The sequence below is a fragment of the Amphibalanus amphitrite genome, unplaced genomic scaffold (genome assembly GCF_019059575.1).
Source record: "Amphibalanus amphitrite isolate SeventyFive unplaced genomic scaffold, NRLGWU_Aamphi_draft 000063F_arrow, whole genome shotgun sequence".
In the NCBI taxonomy this organism is placed as follows: domain Eukaryota; kingdom Metazoa; phylum Arthropoda; class Thecostraca; order Balanomorpha; family Balanidae; genus Amphibalanus; species Amphibalanus amphitrite.
The window spans coordinates 183,135-203,842 of record NW_024881559.1 but is presented as its reverse complement, the minus strand read 5'-3'; the positions used below and the strand labels follow the sequence as shown (position 1 = coordinate 203,842).

At 55.0% G+C, this 20,708-nt stretch overlaps 1 protein-coding gene across 4 annotated transcripts in view; it reads left to right on the top strand.

Moving 5' to 3' along the window:
* The window catches only part of LOC122378660 (receptor-type tyrosine-protein phosphatase S-like), a 48,601-nt gene extending 27,922 nt beyond the window's left edge, over positions 1-20,679 (top strand). Inside the window, exons 6-16 of one of the 4 annotated variants that reach the window (XM_043359958.1) lie at positions 2,404-2,538; positions 2,897-3,045; positions 10,258-10,393; positions 10,912-11,158; positions 12,962-13,038; positions 14,593-14,724; positions 16,966-17,091; positions 17,370-17,429; positions 17,938-18,125; positions 19,033-19,168; positions 19,530-20,679. In XM_043359958.1, coding sequence (XP_043215893.1) covers positions 2,404-2,538; positions 2,897-3,045; positions 10,258-10,393; positions 10,912-11,158; positions 12,962-13,038; positions 14,593-14,724; positions 16,966-17,091; positions 17,370-17,429; positions 17,938-18,125; positions 19,033-19,168; positions 19,530-19,607 — 1,464 coding nt within the window. In that variant the 3' untranslated portion in view covers positions 19,608-20,679. Of the gene's footprint in view, positions 1-2,403; positions 2,539-2,896; positions 3,046-10,257; positions 10,394-10,911; positions 11,159-12,961; positions 13,039-14,592; positions 14,725-14,810; positions 14,943-16,965; positions 17,092-17,369; positions 17,430-17,937; positions 18,126-19,032; positions 19,169-19,529 lie in introns of all 4 variants that reach the window. The other 3 variants (XM_043359957.1, XM_043359960.1, XM_043359959.1) reach the window with 3 other exon arrangements.
* The last annotated feature ends 29 nt before the right edge of the window (positions 20,680-20,708 follow it).

Sequence of the window (20,708 nt, the reverse complement as noted above, 5' to 3'; positions counted from 1 at the left end):
GCAGTGGAACGACGCTTCTCTGCTGGAGTCAGCCCGGGACGCATTTCCAATCCTGACTGTGGGGATTTGGTCCGGCTTTGGAATCGGATGTCTCCCGTTTATCCTGGCTTTGGTCAGTGGAATGTTGGCTTATGGCTAATGGTAGAGCTGGAGACTTGCGTGAGGACTTAGTTATGTAACAGACAGTAATGAGGCTCGTTCCTCACTGGTACAATGGGGTGCTGGTGGTGCCCTATGGTTGGGCATGCGACCGTCCAGTGTCCATACATCTGTACCTACTGACCCACGACCGTCCCTACACCTGTGCTGGTGCACTGTGCCGGCACAATCACCCTCATCCATTGGTGCTGTATGGACGGGTCTGAGCGGCCGGCCGTGATCGAGTTGTCGCGTGGGGAAGGGTCGGGCCTCATCACGCATGTGGCTGCGCCTGCATAGCTGTACGATAGGACCGGCGACAGACGGTCTAGGTAGTCAAGGGATGGGTGAAAATGTTTTCTTGAGGAAAATGAAAAAATGCCATGATTGCGGTGGCGTGACCTGATAACTCCTGTGTCCGGACAGGTGATGTGTGCCCAGTACTGGCCGGTGGTTACTCTGATAATTGATATGTGCTCGGACAAGTGATGTCTGTCCAGTACTGGCCACGATAGTCTTGACCTGTATCCGTACAGGTGATGTGTATCCAGTACTGGCCGGTGTGATAACTCTGACCTGTGTCCGTACAGGTGATGTGTGTCCAGTACTGGCCGGTGTGATAACTCTGACCTCTGTCTGGACAGGTGATGTGTGTCCAGTACTGGCCGGTGTGATAACTCTGACCTGTGTCCGGACAGGTGATGTGTGTCCAGTACTGGCTGGTGTGATAATTCTGACCTGTGTCCGGACAGGTGATGTGTGTCCAGTACTGGCTGGTGTGATAACTCTGACCTGTGTCCGGACAGGTGATGTGTGTCCAGTACTGGCCAGTGTGATAACTCTGACCTCTGTCCGGACAGGTGATGTGTGTCCAGTACTGGCCGGTGTGATAACTCTGACCTCTGTCTGGACAGGTGATGTGTGTCCAGTACTGGCCGGTGTGATAACTCTGACCTGTGTCCGGACAGGTGATGTGTGTCCAGTACTGGCTGGTGTGATAACTCTGACCTGTGTCCGGACAGGTGATGTGTGTCCAGTACTGGCCGGTGTGATAACTCTGACCTCTGTCCGGACAGGTGATGTGTGTCCAGTACTGGCCGGTGTGATAACTCTGACCTGTGTCCGGACAGGTGATGTGTGTCCAGTACTGGCTGGTGTGATAATTCTGACCTGTGTCCGGACAGGTGATGTGTGTCCAGTACTGGCCGGTGTGATAACTCTGACCTCTGTCCGGACAGGTGATGTGTGTCCAGTACTGGCCGGTGTGATAACTCTGACCTGTGTCCGGACAGGTGATGTGTGTCCAGTACTGGCCGGTGTGATAACTCTGACCTCTGTCCGGACAGGTGATGTGTGTCCAGTACTGGCCGGTGTGATAACTCTGACCTCTGTCCGGACAGGTGATGTGTGTCCAGTACTGGCTGGTGTGATAACTCTGACCTGTGTCCGGACAGGTGATGTGTGTCCAGTACTGGCCAGTGTGATAACTCTGACCTCTGTCCGGACAGGTGATGTGTGTCCAGTACTGGCCGGTGTGATAACTCTGACCTCTGTCTGGACAGGTGATGTGTGTCCAGTACTGGCCGGTGTGATAACTCTGACCTGTGTCCGGACATGTGATGTGTGTCCAGTACTGGCTGGTGTGATAATTCTGACCTGTGTCCGGACAGGTGATGTGTGTCCAGTACTGGCCGGTGTGATAACTCTGACCTCTGTCCGGACAGGTGATGTGTGTCCAGTACTGGCCGGTGTGATAACTCTGACCTCTGTCCGGACAGGTGATGTGTGTCCAGTACTGGCCGGTGTGATAACTCTGACCTCTGTCCGGACAGGTGATGTGTGTCCAGTACTGGCCGGTGTGATAACTCTGACCTGTGTCCGGACAGGTGATGTGTGTCCAGTACTGGCTGGTGTGATAACTCTGACCTGTGTCCGGACAGGTGATGTGTGTCCAGTACTGGCCGGTGTGATAACTCTTGACCTCTGTCCGGACAGGTGATGTGTGTCCAGTACTGGCTGGTGTGATAACTCTGACCTGTGTCCGGACAGGTGATGTGTGTCCAGTACTGGCCGGTGTGATAACTCTGACCTCTGTCTGGACAGGTGATGTGTGTCCAGTACTGGCTGGTGTGATAACTCTGACCTGTGTCCGGACAGGTGATGTGTGTCCAGTACTGGCCGGTGTGATAACTCTGACCTCTGTCCGGACAGGTGATGTGTGTCCAGTACTGGCTGGTGTGATAACTCTGACCTCTGTCTGGACAGGTGATGTGTGTCCAGTACTGGCCCGTGCTGGTCGACCGGGAGGAGGAATTCGGCGACATCAGCGTCACACTGCTCAAGGAAGAGCAGCTCGCCAACTTTGTCATCCGCACCATCAAGCTCAAGAAAGACGGCGAGGTGGGTGCCGGTCTGTGCGCCGAGTTTCCTGAGGACTGTTGAAAGGTGCAGGCGTCAGTTTATAGTTTGGAGCCTGTGATTAAGACACACTGCGCACAGGCACGGCCTAGGGAATACCAGTAGGTAGGTATCGCCATCAGGTGTGCCGTTCGTGTAGAACTATTGCGCCCCAGACTGTTGTGTAGGCTCACGTGCCGTGTGGCGATACACACTCCTTGGCGCGGTGCTGTGCCGCTCGGGCGTGCCGGGCGATAGCCGTAATTTCCCTGGCGATATCGTGCCGGCGTATCGGCCGGGTAATTACTACGACTGGGCGGGCGCCGCGTGTCCTCCGTCTGACCTGCAGTTGTGTCGGCAGGAGCGGACTGTGCTGCAGTTCCACTACACCGAGTGGCCCTGTCACTCGTGCCCCTTCTCCAACGCCATCCTGGAGTTCCGCCGGCGCATCCGCATCTGTCTGCGCCACCGGTCGCCGGACCTGGACGGACCGATCGTGGTGCACTGCAGGTGGGTCGGGCGGGCCGCCGACTGATGACCTGTGACCCCTGGTGACCGGACCTGCCGGCGTATCGGGTGGTCCAGCGACTAGCGACCTCCGACACCCGGCAGCCTGCTCCTTTTGAACAGTGGACAGACTTACCGACTTCGCTAGCACGTGCTTGTATTGGTGACAAACAAACACAATGTGTCATATGTATCCTTACACAATTAACAGTGGCTCGAGGCCCGTAACAAAATTACATCGAGAACATGGCACGGTACAAGTGACAGGCAACCGGGAAAGTGTGACATTTGTTTCGCTCGATGTTTCAACGAGCCGTACTTCAAAAATGCACAAAATATCCACGTAAGTTGAGGATTTCAATTTTAATGTTTGTTTTAGCTAATTGATAGCGTCAGACTTCGTTTTGCGGAAACAGCCAATGGCCGCAAACCGTCCCATTTATCGTCCGCTTGATATGCTTGGTGGTGACTATGAAGTTGCTCCTAGCATGAAGGATGGCCACTGTCCAGCCTGCTTGTCTGAGGACTGCTCACTCGCTCGTAAAATATTGACAAATTGCTGCGAGTTCATCCGGCGCCGGCAGTGGCCTCCTATCTGCAGACACCCCTGCGTCCCATGGCGAGGCACTCGTTCGTGTTCCGCTGGCGAATTCTCCTCGAACATCTGCCGGACTGGCAGTCAGAGTTGGTAGCGCAGCACACACCGTTCGGGATTCCCTGCATACACGTGTTTTCGATGCAGAAGTTTGCGTTGTTGGGCGGTCCGCGGCAGTGCCTGTCGGCCTTGCACTGGACGCAGTCGCCCGTCCGTGTGTCGCACTGGCCGGTGGTGCACTGGCTGTCCCTCGTGCACTTGCCGCCGGCTGCGCGCTTCTCCTGACAGCGGCCGGCGTTGGTGCAGTACCGGTTGCCGCCGCAGTCCCTGTCCCGGTCACATTCGACGCACGTCTTGTCGCGGCAGAGATCTGTGTCGCAGTCGGAGTTTTGACTGCAGGACTCGCCGAACTTGTAGCGCGGCCGGCAGACGCCCCAGCTGCAGCGCTCGCCACTGCGGCACTGCTGGTTGGTGCGGCACTCGACGCAGTAGCCGAGCTTGCCGCACGCCCTGCTCAGGCAGTGGTCGTTGTTCTCGCACTTTTCGTGCAGCTGGCGCAGCGGGTCGCAGGAGCCGGACGGCGAGCAGTACTCGCCGGCCGCGCAGTCGGCGCGCGTCAGGCAGACCACGCAGCGGCCCTTGTCGCCGCACTTGCCCGTGTGGCAGTCGCGGTCTCGGCGGCACGCCATGCCGTGCGGCTGCCGGCTGCGGCAGCTGTGCTCGTAGCAGTACTGGTCCTCGCTGCACTGGTCGTTGCTCAGACAGTCGGCGCACACGCCGCGCGGTCCGCACAGGCCCGACCAGCACTGGCTGTGCTCGTCGCACGGCTTCTGGATGGCCAGCTTGCTGGTGCAGACACCGGCGCGGCAGTAGCTGCCGCTGCCGCAGTCCTCGCTGTGCGCGCACTCGGCGCACGTGCCGTGCCAGCAGACGCGCGACTTGCAGTGCAGGCTGACCCAGCACTCGCCGCCGTTCTCGGCCGGCGCCTTGCACTGGCCGTGCAGGCAGAGCTCGCCGCCGGCGCACGGCCGGTACTGCGAGCACTGGGCGCAGTAGCCGCGCACGCAGCTGCCCGAGCCGCAGCTGCCGCCCGAGTGGCACGGCTCGCCGGCGTCCAGCAGCGGCCGGCACTGGCCGCTGACGCAGTGGTGGTCGCCGCCGCACTGAGCGCTGCTCAGACACAGACCGGCCGAGTACCCCGGCCGGCACTGATGCTGCAAACAGCTGAACGAGTGGGGACAGTCGCTGTCGGCGAGGCAGGCCACGCACCGACCGGCCACGCACCGTCCGCCGCCCGCGCACGGCCGGTAGCTGTCACACTCGGTCGCCGGCGGCGGCGGGAGGGCCACACAGCCGGCACCCTGTCGGCAAACACACGGCGTCACCGCTTAGCGCCGCGGCGGGTGCAGGCAGGCTACACGGTTTAGGGGTCTGTTTGCTGGTATCTAGTGCCTTTTAACCTTTTCAGGCTGCGTTTATGTGACAAAACGTAGGTGAAGCGATTCAAGTAAAGTTCAGCTAGGATTCATAATTTCTCACACCAGGCACCGATTAGCTGTCTTTTCCCTATGTAACGGCCTGCGAGAGTTTAAATGGGCTCAGCCCGGGGTGGCGTGTCGTTACTCATGGAGCCTAGGTTAGACCATGTCGCTATTCTGTGGCCCACGTTAGATCCTGTCGCTCCTCACGCAGCTTATGTTGATCCCTGTCGCTACTCACATGGCAGGGTGCTGGCTTTGGGTGCAGTCGGATGGTCACCCCGCGTCCCCCGAAGCCGCTGATCGCGTCCTTTAGCAGTCGGAGCCGCGGCTGTCGGTTCTCTCCCTCGGCGCTGTCGGACGATGAGTCCTTGTCGGCCGCCGCTGCCGCCGACACCTGGGACAGACCACGGAAACGAGTAACACGCCGCGTCGGGAACAGCGATACACTCACCACAGCTGGGGAGAACGGAGTGTGCTACCCAGCTCGGGACACGGGCATGATAAGAGCCTCCGCAAAACTACTTTCGTTTGTTCACTGATCACAGAAACCCACATGCACAGCTGATGTATTTCGAAAGGAAATATTTGGTATGGAAAGTCTGGTTCGTTTAATGTGTTTGCTTTAACCTTTATTTACTTGCTCAACATAAACGTAAACTTTGTCGCGAAGTCGAGGCGAAAACCACATCTGAAGTTGCGTATAAAATGTCAGCTCGTTGGTCGGTTCACCGCTGAGTGTTGCAGCTCGGAGCGGTCGGACACTCACCAGAAGCAGGGCGAGTAGATGCAGGCGCGCCATGGCGGAGGGCGAGCCGGTGACCCGGTCCCAGTGGCAGTGCTGCCGGCCACTGTGTGCGGCGTCATATATAGGCTGCAGGCACCCAGTGTGACCTGCCGGGGCGGCCCGAGAGCCCGCCGAGCGGCTGGCTGGCCGCGCCAGTCGGACCGGCTCGGAGCCCGTTCCCGGCCGGCCGGTCCGACAATCCGCCCTGGGAATCCTCTGTCCCTGCCTCACACCTCGGCCCCGTACTCACAAGAGTGCCGCGAGAGCTCGCTACGGACGGGGTGTCGCACAAGATCTGAGCCATGCGAATAGTGAAAAAGGAAATGGACTGGCGACTGGGGTGCTAGCATCGAGCTGACTGAAGACACCAAAATGTTCGAACCGAAGATTGCCACCAAATATTCATATCTTCGGTCCGAATATTTTGGTGTGGTAGTGCCGACATTATTTCAGTTGAAATCGTTCCTTTGTTTCCTATTATGTAGGGAGGTACTGGTGTTCAATAAGAGTGTGTCTTGCTGACTCGGGGATTGGTGTAGTGCGTAGGCGGTCTCGGTAATGCGTGGTTGAAATACAGTTTCAAGCTTTTTAAGTGCTCCATATTTCCGACTTTTAGTCTCAGATTGATACGATGTGTCTGTGTCACTCTTTCACTGCTCACACTCAGACCATAAGGCTCCCGCGAACCGAGTTTAGTTGATAAAGTCTTGAGTTGGCAAAGTCATTCATCCGCCTGTCTCCAGGAAAACATGCATTGCGTAAATGTGTCACCCAGGCTTATTCATTTTATGCTTGATGAAACACAAGAAACTGAGGATAAGATGTCAAAAGATCTCAAAATTTCCAGAGTGGATCCCATTGCGTCGGCGAAATCTCCACAGGTTCAAAAGCATCCCGGGTGAGGCTTTAAAGCTTCTTGGATTTCAGCAAATCGCTTGCGTTTGACAACGGTGGTCAAGAGGGGCCTCTTATTCTTGGGAGACCTCTTGAAACCGTATGCTTAAACCAAGATTTCCCCTCGTTACACAACCAGCTTATGTTGCATGTCCGGTGGGCATTAACCGACGATTATCCCTGCGCGTGGTTTTGCCATTTATTTATTATAATAGGCATACTTATTTATTTAGGTAGGGTAGCCTGGGGCAAGACGCCCCAGATAATTTATTTTGCTACATAACTTTTGTCCCACATCACCTGGAAGGCCAAATTTGTGCTCAATGCGTTCTTTGGACATTTTACTTTAAATTCCACCCCTCAAATTCATTCACTTATGATCGGACTCCCAGCTAGGAAGTGATTTGTGAAGCAACTGCAAATGGGGCATTTTGCCCCAACCCCAGGGCAAAACGCCCCACGGCCTGGGGCAAGACGCCCCATACTCTAGATTAAAGATTGAACATGCTAGTTGACTAAATCTTATATGAGAGGCCCGTTAGACCTTGGGAGGCACGGCACTGAAGTTTTTTTTTTCTACGCCGCCACCCATTAATAGGTGACCAGGAGTGCCCCCACCCTCGAACCCAGCGACACACAGTACCCTTACGTTAACACCAGAGAAAAACAAAAAAAAAGCAATGTCGCGGCACTCCCAGCTAAGAAATGGAAAAGAAATAAAAAGAAGACAAGAAGGGAGCGAGGATGTAGGCATGGTATAATCATAAGATAGAAAGTAGTCAATGTGCTCATAAGTCATTGACTGACCCCCCACTACAATCCCCAATAAAAAAGGTTAAAGTGATCATGGGAGACCCAGCCATGCAGAGAATTTTAACATTTATACAATTTTCTGAGTAATATGCAAAATAATATATGCATACATTATCTGGTCATTTTAGCAGTTTGCTTTTGCTGGAGCCAAGTGAGACCCCGCAGCTAAGCAAAGCTTGTTGCCGCTCGGTCTCACCGGTTCCAGCGATGGTTATTGGGTGATATTTGATACCACAATAATACACGGTAGGACGTCAATACAAAACACTTACATGTAACACAGCGATGTAAACAAACAGCATACATCAAACGTACATTCGTAATGCAATAACAGATGTAAATAACATACATCAACATACATCAAGTTAGCACCTTCCATCCTGTCAGGTGTTCAGCTATGACACTATTGTATGTACAGGTTTTTCACCTGCCTCATAAGGCCAAATAATAAATTATTGCAATGCAAATGTTAACAAAATACTTCCTTTGTCATTAATTTGCTAAGAAAGGTACATAAAATTGCATAGAAACTTACTGTTCGCCAGCAACCGAACATTAGGAAGTGGGTAGTCGGAACAACACATGAGGTAAAACGCCCCATGGGGCTTTTTGCCCCGCGACCTACTGGGGCGTTTTACCCCATCACGTATTTTGGTCAGAGAACAACGCCTTGCACTCCAGCAAGGCATCATTTAAAACGGACCAACCCAGCATTATAAGCGTTAGACAATAGTTGTTCAAAATACATAAAAGTCGTTAACCTGATGTGAACCATAAAAGAACGCCATGATGCATAATCTGACTACAAAACATAAAAATCACTCCAAAAACAAATTTTTGGCTATATCTCCCTAAAGAGTTATCACAATATCTTTCCAGTCTGCTCATATAATGATCATATAGTGCACGTTTTAAAGAAGAGAGAATGTTTCCCCAGAACCTTGCCAGTTCCGAGAAACATCGGTGAGGCGTTTTACCTCGGCGGGGCGACTTGCCCCGGTCTACCCTATCTATATCATAGGTCCGATAAGTCAAATAACTAGGCGTTGATGTCTGTTTTAAAAATTATAATAAGGTTATCATGAAGATAAGACAGGTTACCGAGCTGCTAGCAATAGCTACTTAAGTCGCATACCGTCTTGAAGATTTAATGACCATTTACCCAAGTACTGGCGAGTGGCGATCTTAGCCGGGTTCCAGCGCGTTATTACGTTAGGTATTTGAGCTAGTGCGTACGTTGGCTTGTTAGACGTCGCAAGGAGTTTTGAGCTAAAAACTAGCCACCTGAAACCATGCTGGCTGCCGAAATAAGTTGCGGAAAACATGGTTGACCCGGATGACTGGCTTAGCGCTAGCGAAGCAGCTTGGCGAAGTAAAGCCAGTGAACCGCCGAGCGGCTGCTTTGTACTCTGAATAAGGGAGCGCGCGCGGGGTGTGCGCCTACTTTCGCTGTGCTCAGTAAGTGGGCTAAGCGGTTCATGTGAAAGTTCGCCGTGTCTGTTATTATAATCCTATCGCCACAAGCTGGATGGATAATCCAGTCATCCACCGTATGATCCTTGGACGTGCCGGAATGTGCTGGGTGGTAAAATACTTCCAAGCGGTTCCATGTCTCAGATCGGTTAGAGGGTAACGATCATAAACGGCTGTCCCACTGAGCCATGGTTTGGCTTCTGTTTGCTATGGAATCAGCACAAAAAATATCGAGCATTGTTCGAAATCGACCAAAATCACTAACTAATAAGTATTTTTTAGTGGGAGGTCAAAATGAAACATGCGTGGTGGGCAATCGTTGGCTCATGAGGAACTGGAAGCTGCATCATCCGTAGAATGGACGTATGACATCCAGAGGCATACAGAGGACTTGCACGTAGGAGCGTGTGATCACCAGCTAGGCATATTACAACAGCATCGTTTGTTTCAGGGGGGGGGGGACAATCGCTGTCGTAATTGCGGGTTAATGCCTGGCTTAATTTCAAACACTGTACATTTGTACAACGCATCGCTATCTCAGCTAGTATCTGACAACGTGGTCTGACACTAAGTCTGATACTTACTACACTAACATTGCTTGTGATCCCATATTTACCTTCAGGCGATCCTTTGTGTTCGGCTTCCTCAGTGCTCGCCTACATATGTCACATCAGATCAGTCGGCAACCGGCTTTTGTAAAATTGATCCAGACGAGTGATAATCGTACATTGCCACCTTGTTGAACAAGTATCAGGTGAGATCGCCATGTTCGGCGGTCCCAAACTGCGTTCAGCAGACACATGAGAGATGGCGAAAGCTGCCGGCGTCAATAACAGTGATTTTACTCAGCTCTCGGTCACGTGAGCTGTCGGCTCTGAGTCTGATGCTTTCACGGATGACGGGAAGCGGCGCGTCGATTGCACGGTTCACATCTCATACCGCTCCTCACTGTCACTGGCGGCTGTGTCGGCGCCTCTGTTTGACCACGAAGTAGGCCAAAGGTGCAGTTTCCATTCCGGTTAATAGGTGAAGTTACGCAACATCTGGCAGCCATGGCTTGTTAGAAACTGTTGATTGGTGTGTGCAGCTGGTAATCTCGTTTCACACCCATGTTCACTGATCTGACGGTGTGTGTGTGAAGTCGGTGACCGTGCGTGGCCCGTCTCTGCCGCCAGTGACGGCGCCGGCCGGTCGGGCGTCTTCCTGGCCATCGACGCCAACATCGAGCTGGCAGAGGAGGACGGCGTGTTCGACGTCTACGGCTACCTGAAGAAGATGCGCCAGTCGCGCCGCGGGCTCATCGAGACCATCGTGAGTGGGCGGCGGGTCGGGCGGCGACGCTGGCCGAGGTTGGCCGGCGGTGGAGGCACCGTGTCTACCGGACTGTCGGAACCGGGCAGGAGAGAGTTGGGAGCCCGGATGAGCGGACGGGATATTCGTTCAGGCTAGGCTAGGTTACGGTACAGTGTCTTTTTCTGGGTGTCGAGAGTGCTGGTGTACCAGAATAAACACAGATGTGTTTCTTAAAACAATTAAAGAGTGTGCGTGTCAGTTATGTCATCGTAATCGAAGCTTTGATAACCCATATGACACTTGTCAACTTCAAGTTTGTGTCTGTTATGCGTTCACTTCGGACCAGCTTCCAAATTCGTTTTCTTCAGTGTCCCGGGGTACAATACAATACAAGTTCGTGCCTCAGGCCCAGTAAAAGTCCGTGTCCCTCTATGCCCCAGGACCAGTTCGTGTTCCTCTGCGCCGCGGGACCAGTACAATGTCGTGTTCCTCTATGCCGCAGGACCAGTAAAAGTTCGTGTCCCTCCGTGTTTCAGGACCAGTACAAGTTTGTGTACGACACGCTGGAGGAGTTTGTCACCTGCGGCTACTCGTCGTTCCCCGTCTCGGAGCTGTCACAGCGACTGAAAGAGAAGGCCGTCAAGGGCCCCGACAAGCTCAACGACTACCAGCGCGAGTTCAACCAGATCTGCCGCCAGGTGCCCAAGTTCACCATCGGCGACTGCGCCGGCGGCCACCGCGCCGACAACCGCCACAAGAACCGGGACGTCATGATCGTGCCGCGTGAGTGCCATCCCGCCCCCGCCCCCGCCCCCGCCCCTGCCCCGGGCTGTCAGCGGGCGGCCGGCGCAGACGGAGCGGCGGCCCTGACACAGAGACCCAGTGCCGACGGCGCGGTCCCGGCCGGACCGCCCAGACGACCTGACGCGGACGGGGAGGGGACGCCGACGAGCGTCCGTCCGAGACTGTCACCCGTCTCACATACCGCCCGGGCCGCGTCCGAGTGGATATTGTTTCTCTGAGCTTGGCAAAGGTCCAACTGAAATCGGTCCAGTAAATTATGTAAGCATATTGCTGCGAGTCGGATTAGGAATATATTACGGTTATGATACTGTATTTGTACTCATTAACCCTATTCCTGGCGGGCTCCGCCGGGACAAGAAACTGGCGGGGGGGGGCCGATTCGGCCCCCCCCTGAGATCTCGAGAACGAAGCAAGATAGCGACAAGCGGTAAACGGCATCGGATACGCACGGCCAAGATCTACAATTTTTACTAAGGTCATTTTCAGGTCAGGTCAAAGATGACGTCACAGGGGTCGAAAAAGTCAAAATGGCGGCGCTAGATATGGAGAGAGTTTTTCTCGAATAACTTTCGAATTAGTCAAGATAGGAACAAACTAAGGGCATCATCGTGATCCTCTCGTCAATCCGCATCGAATGATATATATGTTGACCTCGAAAGGTCAAGGTCAAAGGTTGACCTCAGGTCACGTGACCTCGAGGTCATCATGTATATCATTCGATGCGTCTTGACGAGCTGAACACAATGAGACCATCCACGCGTCTGTATCTTGTTCCTGTACGGAGTTATTGGCCAAAAACCTTTGGTGACCTTTGATGACGTCACATGACCTCACAGCTGCCCAACAGCAAAACAGACCTCAAGGTAGTGAAGGTTGATCGTATATGAAGTCATGTATGGTATATGGGGCCATTCCGACCCGTTTTAGTGGTAAAAGCAGGGAGTTGATTTTTCCCCCATTGACTTATAATGGGGAGGTCGCGAAATTGACCTGACCTTAGGTCACCGATATCAAAATTCCGAGATATACAAATTGCACATACTGGTACCCTAACTAAGCCCTGAAGAGAAGAAATTGATCGGTCAAAAACTCTAGCTCTGGCGTGATTGCAAACTTTTCTGAGGTAGGGTCACCAAACCGCCTCTGGTGACCTGACCTGAGGTCAGATCAACTCAAAATTTTCAGACATGTTGCGTAGAAGCCTTTTAGGAAAAGTCAGAAAATTTGAGCTTCCTAGCTCAACGCGTTTGGGAGAAATAACCAAAAAACCTCAGGGGGGGGCTCCTGAGGCCCCCCCCCCCCGCCAGGAATAGGGTTAAGCCCTTTTCTGTGATCCACGATGTGTTGTAGGATATGTGCGTCTGGTGTGGTGCCACGCCCTTCTTTGTTACACTTGCATGTAAGCGACTCTGTACCACATGAGCGTGGTGACAAAGTCGCGGCGCTCCGGTCCTGCCCGGTCCTTATTGGCGCTCCGGCCCCTGTCCCTGTTATCTGTGAGGCCACGCCCCTATCGCTTTCATCGGTGAGGCCACGCCCATATCTCTTTTGACTGTAAGGTCGCGACCCTGTTGGCTGTGAAGTTCCGCCCCGGCCCCTGCTAGCTGTGAGACCACGCCCCGGCCCGCTGTGCCGCCTGGGGTGACGGTCTGCCGGCCGGGCGGCGCGCGGCCTCTGGATGCCGCCGGCCGGGTGTGACCGAGCTTTGTGTCGGGTGCCAAGCCCGCTGGACGGCGGCGTCGGACCCCGACTGACCCGCCCTCGCCCGGCCCCGTGTTGCAGCCGACAACTTCAGGCCGTACCTGACCTCATTCCAAGGCACCAGCGCCACCGACTACATCAACGCCGTGTTTGTCGACGTAAGTCCTCGGCCGCCGGCCAGCTGCCGGCGCTCGGCGGGGTGTACTGTAGGCAGTGTCCCGACACCCACCGCTGACGTGACGCGAGTTCTGGGAAGGGGAAGGGAAATGGGATGATCTGCTGGTGTCAGAAGCTCTTCACGGGATTCTGGCGTAACTGTAAAACCCCGCCGTTGCACCAAGTGGCAGACTGGTTCCGTGGACGGTATTTGTAACCACTTGCCTCACGACTCGTGAGGCAATGGGACTTAACATGGCATTCAGATAAAGAAAGCTGACAACCAAACACCAGGGCAGACTTGTCGGTTAGCGGGGTGATCGGAGTTGCCAGCAGAGTACCCTAGTGAAATGTTTCGAGACTTGGGTGCCAATGCTGGAAATAGGAAGGGTTCTGGGGTTGAAGGGACTGCCGCTTCTGAGATCAATAATGGGTGTCCCTTGAGGTTTGGATGAGTCTGTCCCTTCAGCGTTCTCAGAGCGATAGGCCATCTCTAGATACAGAGCGGAGGGCTGCCCCGTCAGGGATCAGTGATGGGTGTCCTTTCTGGTTACGGAGGACCGGCTCGTGATGGGTGCCCTCTCGGGATCCTGGGGGGGGGGGACTGGCCCGTCAGAGGTCGGAGTGATGGCGCCCTCTCCGGGTAGGGCGGGGCGTCCACCGCAGTCGGGACAGCTCCGTCTCGGGACGCCTCACGCCGGTATGCGCGGCCCACGCCCGGAATGCGGCGCGCCCGTTAATTTGTCAGGCTCGGTTTCACGGCCGGGGCTGCGGCCGCGGCCGGCGTCCCTCGGGGGCAGCCCGGGACCCCCCCCCCCCGGACCGGACCACGGACCACCGGCCGGAGCTGGCTTTCCGCGACCCGCTAAATAGTTGGCAGCGCGTCCGGCCGAGTATTTCTGTCGGCGCCACCGCGGCGTGCCGTCCGCTGAATGACATGCCGCCGCTGATATGACGCCACACGCGACTCAAATAGCCGCGCCCGCTGCCCCCGAGCAATATAGCATTGTTTGTGTGGCTTTTTGACGTCTGACCTAACTTTTCAAACCTTAAAATCATCGCGTGTTTAAAGTGGCCGTAATGGCATTGGATGTTCTCGTCTGTTTCGGTCTCGTATTGACTCTTTCAATGGCATCACAGCTGAACTCCACCAATGAAGTTGGTGCATAATGCATATCACGCTTCTTATTTGCTGCCCTCACTGCCGGTTGGTTTAAACCTGTGCATTGCCATTTATCACCTTGCCCGTGTGACTAATTGCGTTTTGGACCTCAGTTGTCACCATGGACGTAGCACTCACTGCTTTACGTTTAGATAGCACCACGTATAACGTGCCGCCGTCTATCCACAAACCGTTGTCCGTTGTCGACCATTTCCCTCTAATCATCTAACTGGGTGCGCCGCTCAACTGTGTTGCTCCCGCGGCGCTTCACGCCGTGCCCAGTGTGATCTGTGGAGGACTCAGAGGCCAGTGAGACCGCCCTGCTGACCGGTCAGTGTCCGTCCGCCCCCGCCCCCGCCCCCGCCCCGCCCGGCGCCGTCCCGTGCCCCTCCAGGAGTACAACCGAGCGCGCGAGTACATCGTCACCGAGTGGCCGCTGCGCTCGACCCAGAGCGACTTCTGGAGCCTGGTGTACGACCACGACTGCAACTCGATCGTGGTGCTCACCAGTCCTGGCGACAGTTCGGTGAGTGGCCGGCCGGCCGGCGCCGCCCGACCGGCGCGCGTCTGTGTGTGTGCGTGTGTGTGTGACGGGTGGCGCCGCCGTTACAGGGCTGCACCCACCCGCGCGAGTACATCGTCACCGAGTGGCCGCTGGCGCACACGGTGCCCGACCTGTGGTCGATGGTGTACGACCACGACTGCAGCGCCGTCGTGGTGCTCTGTAATCCGGAGACGTCGCCGGTCAGTCGGGTCTCGCAGCCGCCGCCGCAGCCCCGCCGCAGCAGCAGCAGTTTTTGTGCTGTGTGATCCACGTCACCCTGTATTAGTCACCGCAGGCCGCCGGAGGCCTACTTAACGCCACCAGTTTTACCCCGTCGCCGCCAGATCAGACGTGTGCCAAACTGATTTAAAGGTCGTCACCTGACAGCCGTCATGTTTGTTCGCCAACTGATCGCGGGTTTTCTCGACAGCAGTTTATAATCAACTGTATGTGATTGGCCTCTGGTGACTAGCCTTTTGTAATGTCAGTTTGGCACGTGTCTGGTGACCACTCCCGCTGTCCATACGTGCCTCCGCGCCCGGTCGGCGGCGCGTCAGAGGCGTCCCCACCGGCACCTGGCTGCGTCGCTCCCACCACCGGCTGGTTGCCATAACAACGCTGCGCTGCCAACTTAGTTTTTGCATTTGTTATTTTTGTGCCTGTTGCTTTCATTCACTGTGATAGTCGCCATTTTGTGCTTGATGCAGCGTGTTGACAATTCACGCACATGAAGACTCCTGTGCTTGAGTTGTGAATACGCTGTCTCTGACGTGTCTTGTAAATTACAAAATATATTGTATAGTGTGTATTATAGTATATTATATACGTAAAGACGCCCATGTTTATCTGTTTTGCGTTGTTATCGCTGCAGTATTCAGTGCAGGTCACGCTTCAATGATGAAACTGCACACGTTCTGACTGCTTGTACGAAGTATTAGCTGCGAGTGCCGACTGTTGTGCCGCTGAATGGTCGGCGGGCGGGGGACCTGCCTCCCGTCGGAGCGGGTTTCAATTTGTGTTGGCGGTACCCCCGGTCGAGGACCCGGCCGCCCCCGCGTTGGCCCGCCGGCCGCCGGTGTCGTCACTCCGTGCCACTGATACCTGCTGGTGGTGCCCGTGCGTGTCGACCGCCGCCAGCGCCCGCTGGCACCTACATACTATAGTGATCAACAACTGAGTGTGTTGAATTCGTCATCTTACCTTTGGTGATGGCTTATTCAGATCTCAAACATCCTAGTTTATCATTGAACTACCTATGGCCGTTTCACAGCCAATTTAGTCGTTAGTTGATGAGCATCTGAAACCGGCTGAGATGAATTCAGTTTTCTGAAGAATATTCACTAGACGACATATTTTGCAAGTTATTGACAGATTGAAAAAAATGTGATGCCGCCAGTCGATGTACAATGCATTCATGTAACATCGTTGCAATTTGAGCTAATGTGAAATATGCAATTTCTGATTTTGCTTCGGTACTGCTGCTCATTCGAGCAAGGCCATTTCGTTATATGGGTTCTCTTCGATCGTTAATCGCGCAATTTCTCTAGTGTCACCGACTTCAAACCCACACTGTTGCCTGGATCGCTATGGCGGCGATACCCTCCACTCTGCCGTGCAAAGGCAAAAAGTGCTACATGAGGCAGCTTTTGCCTTTGCACGCAGCACTTGTCACCATCGCCGCATGCCCTTGTATTCATTTGACTACGCCGCTCCAACCAGTCGTCAGTGATCACCCCGGCTGCTGAGTTCTTTTTACGCGCCTGTACATAGTTTGTGTAGCACTCATTCACTATTAGAGGACGCATTTACACGTGTGTTAACGCGATATTCACCGTAGAATCGTGTTGGCTGGATACCCTGTAATAGCAGTCATTGCTCTCGTCGATCGTTTATTGTGTGCCATGTTATCAATGAGTGTATGTTCGGATAATGCTGACATACCGCACCGCGCCCCTCCCTGTGTACGTCACTGGCCGCCCGTACCGCAGTGCGGCGCCAGTCTGTTCTGTATCAGTACGGACGGTGGATGTCCCAGGTCCACTGCGATCACTATCAGAGCTCAGAGCCGGTCAGACTCACACAGAATCTGGTCACTCTTCCTTGGTTCACCAGTGTAACTGTGTTGTTTGAGATTTTTTGAGGTCCCGGTGTTTGAGATATCCTGGCCACCACCGCCACCCTGCCGCCCCGGCTGGGAACTCACCCTGTCCCGCCGCGTTACAGAGCTTCCCCCACTTCTGGCCGGAGAGCACGCGCTCCAAAAAGTACGGCGCTGTGTTCACAGTGGAGCACATATCGCACCAGCACTACCAGAACATCAAGTCCTGGATCTTCAAAATCAACAAAAAGGTAGACGTCCACCCACTCATAAAACTGCATGGCTCCGATGTGTTTGTTGCATTCTTAATACGTTTGGTGTTACCATTAGTTTTATTATTTGTTTATTTTGAGTTGTTAATGCGCGTGTTTTTATTTTATTCCATTTTTGCTCTCCTTTATTTGCTGTGCTCGCACTGGAGCGCCATGAGCCTCCAGCCGTCTGTGTGTCGTGTGTCAGTCGTTCTCCGCATGAGCCGGCGCTGCGGTGGGCTCCGCCGTGTGTACTCACCTCCCGACCGTCGCTATAGGAGATCGCGCCCTACCGTAAGACCATCTCCACCAACGTGGATCCGCAGCAGGGATCACAGGTGAGGCGAGGATGGGGAGGGGAGGGAGGGATGGCAGCGGGCCCCGCCTCTCCCTCTGGGGCAGGAGAGGGGGGGGGGGGGGGGAGTCCGACAAACGGTGTCAGTGGAAACTGCCCTGCATAGTTACTTAATCAAAATACTGTGCTTACATGCTTGCTGATGTACATGATGTTCTACTGACGATGCAAGCTTATTTTGATGTAGCTGTTGGTGATTATATGATATGTTGTAGATATGATATGCATAGATTTGATATGATATAGGTATATTATATGCATGTATATTTGATATAGATATATGATATAGATGTATGATACGAATTTGGTTGATATTGCTCGTTCCTAGTGTTTCTCTTGACCGGCTAACTGACACCTATGACACCTACCTTTGTTACTAGGCCGAATTACATTAGCCCAGCTCGATGGATTCACGCTACTTCGCAAGTCCATCTCCCATCACGCCGTTTGTGGCACCGTATGTGACGCCGCCCCTCCGTCCGTTCCCCCAGATCGTCTCGCTGACGGAGCTGATGGCCGGTGTCAAGGCTGAGGTGAAGACGTGCCAGCTGTTCCAGCTGACCTGCTGGCCGGCCGGCTACAAGGTGCCCACCTCCACCAACGCGCTCGTCGAGCTCATGAACATGGTGGAGCGGTGGCGGCAGCGCTCCGGCTACGGGCCCGTCGTCGTTGTGTCGCCGTGAGTGCTGTGGATAGCCCGGTCCGCCGGGGCTCGGGGCGTCCGTCCGGTACCGTGTCCGCGCAGTGTCCTGCCGATAGGTGACAGCACTGGTGGACACGCCGCCGGGTTGTTGGCTTATGTTGCACTGTGCCGAAAAGACGATCCACGGAATGTTTGAGGTTCAGACGGAATGATGGATGACATCGGGCTGAGGCGGTCATCAGTTGGTGCGCCGCCCGTGGCTCTGCTGTCCCTGGGGACGGGTGCAGGGATATGACACCGAGTCGAATAGCAACCGCGCCATGAAAAGTTTACTCCAGTGGAGGTCCTCCGTCTCAAACTCATCTTCTGTTGGCCGTCAGGCCCGGAGCACGTGAGAAAATGATTGATGAAGGGCCGGGAGGGTCCCGGGGATAGAAAAGACGAATGATCGCTGGCCTCTCCCGCGTGCCTTGGTGATGTGGTGATTAATGATAAAGGCGGGCCTTGGAGAGCTTGCTGATTTGACTAGGGTGGAGTCACAAACGTGCCAGATGAACCGATGGTGCTGGGTTTGAGCCGAAGGAGCGCACATTGTCCCGGGCACAGAGCGGGGGCGACTTTCAGTCATAGACAGCGATCATCGTTTCAGGGTCGGACAGCCATAGCAGCTCCCGAGGTCGACCTGTTGAGCGGGTGTATACTGCTCAGTGCTCAGTCACATTTCCCTCTGACCTCTGTCCCACTGACCCGCACCCCTCCTCCCGCAGTGACGGCCAGTGCCCATTGGGCGGGCTGCACTGCCCGTTTACATTTCCCACTGTCCCACTGACCCGCAACCCTCCCTCCCGCAGTGACGGCCAGTGCCGTGCGGGCGTGTACCGCCCAGTGCTCAGTGGCATATCCTCCCTCTGTCCCACTGACCCGCACTCCTCCCTCCCTGCAGTGACGGCCAGTGCCGTGCGGGCGTGTACTGCGCGGCCAACGCGTGCATCGAGCAGGTGATCCAGCACGGCGAGGTGGACGTGTTCCAGGCGGTCAAGACGGTCCGCCGCCACCGGCCGCAGCTCATCTCAAACATGGTCAGTGCCGCCGGGGTGGGCCAACCAGGGCTATTGTAAAATACTTATGTCAGCATTCTCCAGAACAAAGCAAATGCATCCAAGCTATCAGTTTAAATGCAGCTTGCTTTCTGTGGTTCCTATGCTCCCGGTGCGTTTCATTATTGTCATTGATGCTGTCGCTGTGCCGATTGGGTGCGAACGCTGCTGCTGGTGTGCGCTCGTGTTGATAGGCGTTGACAGCGAGGGCATCTTCAGGCTCTTTTCAGTGGTATGTTGTGGTACTCAGTATTTGGATGCATATCCGCTAGTCATTCTCGACGTTAAGCATCAGTATAAGTCAAGGTTGTGCGACTCAGGCGCGTTTCTGTCCATTTTTCAGACCGAGTACAAGTACTGTTACGACTTGGTGTTACACTACGTGCTGCACTACCTGAACCAGGAGGCGAGCGGCCACTGAGCGCGGTCGGTCCGTGTGACGGTCGGTCAGGCCGGGCGGGGCCGGTGTGTGACTGTGGTCTGTGGCCGCGGCATCCAGTGAGCACAACTGCGCCGGCCGGTGGCTGATCGGACTGTGATTGTGCCGTGTGACGGCCGCCGTCGTCGGACGCCCGCGGGCAGCGGGGACGTCCTCCGGCGCAGTCGGCCCGCCGAGTGAGAGAGACAAACAGCACGCGGCCGGCAGGTCCCGGCGCGAAATAACCGGCTTCGTAGTGGGCAGACGGGCGTGGGCTTATCTGAAGTAACAGCTCGGTATCTGAGTATCTGTGACTGACCTGTATCGCTGTAGGGGCGGTATCTAACGTCGTGACGGAGAAAACGTGTCGCCTTATACTGTACCTTTGAGATCTGTTCACGTGAGAGCGAGTGTGGCGCCCTCGCGTGGTCACCCGCGGTGGGTGTGTGACGGCGGTTTTATCCGCCCTGTGCGACTCCGCTGGACGGAGGTCCTGCACAGTGGAGACTCGCGCCGGCCAGAGCTTGACAGGCCCGATTAGCCATTACATTGTGATGCTATTTTAGAGCAAGAGATTCATATACATAAGATAGGGTGTATGTTTAAGCGGGGGATGCCGCAGTGGGTCGATCCACCCTCCACGTCCGTTTAAGGTGCGATATTTTACGACTGTTACAGATCTAAGTTGGGGCGGTATTTGTATACCGTGCCTTCCGGAGCTGGTAGGCGGTAGGGGCGCAGCTGGGGCCGTGGCGGCAGCTATGGCTGACAGTGTAACCTGTGCCCGAGTGTCCTGTGTATCTGTCAGACCGTCCGTCTCGGCCGGGACTCCCAATGGGCGACTCTGACTCCCAGGTCTGGTGGCCTGACGCTCGGCAGTGGTCAGCAGATGATACAGAGGGGTCCGCCACCGGTCCGCGGCGTGGGCTTTCCGAGCTGCCGTACACAGAGGGCGTCACTGAGCGGCCGCTTCCGACAGAGCCCGTATCCGAGCCGGGGTGCAATGTTTTCGGAGGACGCCGACTGACCTGTTTTGTACGGTGAATGACGAGAATGCAATATACGACGGATGGTACTAGAGTTTGCTACTATGTAACTTTTGCA